General features: G+C 39.8%; 1 protein-coding gene across 3 annotated transcripts in view; it reads left to right on the top strand.

Moving 5' to 3' along the window:
• Nucleotides 1-4,965, top strand: part of adamts3 (ADAM metallopeptidase with thrombospondin type 1 motif, 3) — a 226,468-nt gene that overhangs the window by 137,936 nt on the left and 83,567 nt on the right. For all 3 annotated transcript variants that reach the window (XM_057328004.1, XM_057328020.1, XM_057328011.1), the window contains exons 10-11: nucleotides 1,856-1,988; nucleotides 4,068-4,181. In XM_057328004.1, coding sequence (XP_057183987.1) covers nucleotides 1,856-1,988; nucleotides 4,068-4,181 — 247 coding nt within the window. The remainder of the gene's footprint in view (nucleotides 1-1,855; nucleotides 1,989-4,067; nucleotides 4,182-4,965) is intronic.

The raw sequence follows: 4,965 nt of genomic DNA, 5'->3' as shown, positions 1-4,965 counted from the left end.
TGAACTCAACCTTGTGTGTTCTACCCATGTGGACTATTGCTTGTTTGCCTGCTTCCCGAGACTGGATTTCTACTGTGACCTTTTTTTGGTATGTGTTTGTTCCCCTGTGAACCCTGCCTTTTTTGAGTTTGTTCTATTTTTGATCACGAGGTTTTTTGATTTTGGACTTTGTGGATTTACCTCTCCACCTTTTGGATTATTTACTTTTGTGAAGACCCTGCGTTTGCTTTTGGCTTTTTATTTTATTAAACTGGAATACTCAGTCTGCTGTGTCTGCCAATATCTTCTGGGTTCCATCTAATACCACGTGGCTCGACTGGTGTAGTGATTATCCCTTACACCAGAGACCCGAGTTCGAGGCCGGGTCCTGACAACAAATCAAGCGATCTCTATCAAAGCAATATCAAGCGATCTCTAACAAAGCAATAGTGACGCATAGTACAAATATGTTTTACTCACATAAGATTGCTGCGCCATTCCTGTCGGATCCAATATTGACTGCACAAGCACTGCTTTTTAATTTTAGTCTCTCCGCACATCCAGCGCCTTGTTCACAAGGAATCCATGGTGAAATGACGCGAACAAATGCTCAATGTTTCACCCACGTGAGCAGGAACGTACTTAAAAATAAACTTCAACCACGCATTCCTAATATCAAAATCCAAAGGAAGCGACTGTGTTCTTCCAATCCACTTCCAATCCTCCTAAAACAGATAAGATGTGTTCTGCATTTAGAAATTTTTACGTTTTTATTTTTATAATATATATTCCAAAAAGATTTTTAAAATGTGTCAGTTATCAAAGAAAAAACAGCAATTAATGAGATGGGATCCAATAACAAGTTTACACTCTCACCGGAGTCACATTATGCCCATTCTAATCTGAGGTTCTGGCCTGGATTTCTGTCATAAAGCACTCAATTTAAAGTCATTTATTTATTTGACCTCTCATTGATTCATTTGATCAGTTCAGAGAACATCTAGTGCCACTTTAAGAATTTAGAATTTATATACCGCTCCGGGGTCAGGGTTAATCCCATTTTGGTCATGGCTGATAGGATGCAAATTACCCATTAATCCCAAAAATTTACTCTAGCCAATACAAATGAGATGTTGAGTAGCTCCCGCTCTAATACGGGAAGAATGTTCGCTGTTGACTATTGAGTTTGAAGTGGTCACTATTCTGAGCAGCCTTTGAGCTCTGTCGAAATGTTTCACCCAGATACGGGGTTGCCAGATCTTCACAGAAAAAATAAGCAAATAAAGAGAAGACATAAACAAACCTTAAATTGCAAATTGTTTATATATTTTATAAGACCAAAAATTCTCAAAATCTGCAACAGACCATTTATTAAGACCTAAGTGCCAAGGCTTTTTGATCTAAGCCCAAACAACAAGCATAAAAGCGTTTATTAATAACAAACATGGCAACACAGCAAAAGAGCGCTGTGTGATGGAACCTTCCGAGCATAAACACAACACAGCGCATATCAGCAGTTTAGTTTAAACTGATGGACAAAACAAATCTTTAGCCGAAAAATATGTCGCTATGGTTACCAGTTTGTCAATCATCACAAATGCAGGAGTGTGTACTATGTGTGGCTAAAGTCATTCGCGAACCAGTGGGCGGGGCTAGAGAAGTAGTCGTTGATATTTTTATGTGGAGGCGGTTTTCAACGTGTCATAGATAGGTGCATTCCAGGACCTGGCTTTCGCTGAGCCTGGTGTCAATAAAAATTGTGGTTTTAATTCATGGCTCCTTTAAAATGCAAACAAAGATTTTAAACACGGTGATAAAAGTTTTTTTTTTAGTTCAATACTAAGGTTTAAAGGTGTCTTTTGTTTGTTTTTCACAGTTCATATGACTGCCTTCTGGATGACCCATTCAAACATGACTGGCCCCAGCTTCCTGAACTTCCAGGCATCAATTACTCCATGGATGAGCAGTGCCGTTTCGATTTTGGTGTTGGATACAAAATCTGTACATCAGTAAGTTTAGCTGGAGGCTGTGTTCTTCTCTGACAGATCTGATAAGCATCAGTCATTAAGCCAAACACCAAAGAGCCAGTCTTCAAAGTCCACCCTATTTCAGCAAATGCCTTGTTGATGTGAAAAGGCTTCAAACTATAATCCTTCATTCTTTTTTAAATATTTCTCTGCCAAATTTGAGGAGTCACATTAAAGACAGACGTGCCTCTATAATAATATATCAGAATTATTTTTTTGGCCTTTGATTTGCTTATATACAGAACCATTTATGTTTTATTATTTTAACCCAGTCTTGAACACTTTTCAAGTGTTAATTACCGGGTGCTGCAAAATACCAGTCTCAGATACAGTGTCAGGGGAAAAGAGTTTCACACCTGGTTTATGACCTGAAAGTGAGAAGCAGCAGATGGCAATATGTTTGGTGTTCTGTCATCAAAGGCTGTAACACTAGCAAACAAGAACAACATGCCAAAACAGTCTGTGCGCCAGAGCTCAGGCAAAACCCCATAAAATTTTCTTTGACCCACCAATCATGGTCTTAATGGTTTGCTCTCTGAAGACATGAAAAATAGTACCCCTTTGCCTTTGCCTTCAGATTGTTGCGTCTGTTGAGTCCATTTATTAAATGTATAGTTCATCCTAAAATCTGTCATCATTTACTCACCCTTAGTTTGTTTCAAACCTGTATACATTTCTTTGTTCTGATGAACACAGAGAAAGATATTTGGAAGAATGTTAGCAATTTTCAGTTCTACCAGAAAGACTCGGGAGGCAAGATGAGTGACAATGAACATTTATTAATCAGCTGATCAGCAAGAGATATTGTAATATAAAGTTCTTTGGCGTCGGCCCCATCCATAGCTCGCATCCAGAGGGTCACGGATTCTTGCACTTCCTGCCTGAAAATGGAGGCAGGGGCGCAGCCAACCCTCCTGGGGTTAATGGACAGGGACCATCCTGGTGGGGGTGCGGAGGATATCAGCGGCTTCATCTGCAAACGCAAACAGAGAGTAAGTAGCGATCATATTTACTCCAGGTGTTAGATGATGATTGGTTAGGTCTATACGTAATGAGTGAAGTAGCATTGAGTCTTCCCTGGAGAACTTGGGCTAAAGCATACATTTCGGGGACATCATCCACTACCATAGTAGGAAAATAAATATTGTATTTTTTGTTCTGTTGAACACATAATGAGATATTTTGAAGAATTTAGGAAAACAAAGAGTTCTCGGGCTTGACTACCATTTAATTCTTCCTACTATGGTAGTCAATGATGTCCCAGAACCGAAAATTACTAACATTCTAACAAAACATCTCTCTCTGTGTTCATCAGAACAAAGTCATTCATACAGGTATGTAATTACACGAGGGTGAGTAAATGATGACAGAATTTTTGGATGAACAATCACATTAAGAGAACGTCTGAGCCTTTACTGCTCAGCACTCCGCTGAAAATAAGCAGCAGTGTTTTGGTAAAGCACAGCTGAAGGATAAAGCTCACATTTCACCTGCCATTCATTAGTGTCCTCGCACAGCGTTATGTTCCAAGCTGCCTTTTTTATTGTTTGTTTGCATCGTATGTGTTTTTAAATAAGCATATCCTGCAAATTCCTGGATTTTCAGACCTTCGCTTTGTCATCACTAGTCCTCCCGCTCATACTGTGCTTAATGAAAAGTAAAAGTAGCAATGAATATACAGTAACTCCAGCTGTGCATCAGCCTCCAGTGGATAAAGCTGTCTCCCCGAATCATCTCCACAATGTGTCATTTGCTGTAAACACGGAACAAAAACTTGTCTCGCCTTTCTGTCTTTCTATCATTTCCTGGCTGGGGAGCAGGACCGCTGACTCGAGTAGAGCTGGCATTGTCAAGAGGGAAAATCAATTCATTCCTCTTTTAGTCAATTTGACTCAAGTACGTTCCAAAGAGCAAAGGGATTGTCAGGGCTTATCTCTTGCAGAATAGTATAGCTGGGCACAGAAGTTCAGAAATCTTTAAAATTTGTCCCACCATTAAATTTTCACATTTTCTCCAAAAAATACCAACCATCCAACCGTGGCTACTTTTCTTTCCTTTTAGTTTCGCACATTTGATCCATGCAAGCAGCTGTGGTGTAGTCATCCAGATAACCCTTATTTCTGCAAAACCAAAAAGGGACCTCCATTGGATGGAACTGAATGTGCACCTGGAAAGGTAATTTCCCATGTCTGCTTATGTATGCCTGTTCTCATCTGGTCTTTTGACGCCCTAAAAATGTGTTGTCAGGAAAGCAAACATGTGCTTCTTCTAAATTATTGATTTGTTTCTGTCAGTTAGTTCATAATAACAGAAACATTGGCTGAACCAACCCGACTACATCAGGTTACACTAACAGAAGGATTTTTATGGGTCATATCATGTAGAAATTGTCACGACTGTGGCAGAAGAACCCAAATGCAGGCAGGCAGTAAGGGGTTAACAAGAAATATTTATTTTTACACAAAACACGCAAAACAAAAACCCACAGTGGGGAACAAAACACGATAATAAATGGAGGAACAAAACAGGCACATAAACTCACTAACTTAAAATACAAAGACTAAGGACCACACTGGAAATACTACAATAAACTAACAGACACTAAACTCACGGAACAGGAACACACAGCACTAGGCATGGAATCAAGACGAACAGGCATGAATACAATACACGGTACAATCCACAAGCACAGGACAAAGAAAAAAGAGGGTATATATATAGGCAAGACAAACGAGGGATAACGACACAGGGCAGGTGTGGGTAATGAAACACTCAGGGAAGGATAACAAGGAAACGAGATGGCGGGAACAGAGACGAGACACTGGAGAGATCGTATATTATTGTCAAAAGGACAATAATATGTTTCTCTCCACACATAACCAAAGGCTTTGTCATGACTCTGCTACAGGACCAAGAAAAACATGACTAAATGAAGCAGAGCCATGACAGAAGCCCCCCC

The sequence above is a fragment of the Triplophysa rosa genome, linkage group LG2 (assembly GCF_024868665.1).
Source record: "Triplophysa rosa linkage group LG2, Trosa_1v2, whole genome shotgun sequence".
In the NCBI taxonomy this organism is placed as follows: Eukaryota; Metazoa; Chordata; class Actinopteri; order Cypriniformes; family Nemacheilidae; genus Triplophysa; species Triplophysa rosa.
The sequence above is the reverse complement of the archived record's forward strand: the minus strand, read 5'-3'. Positions and strand labels throughout refer to the sequence as shown.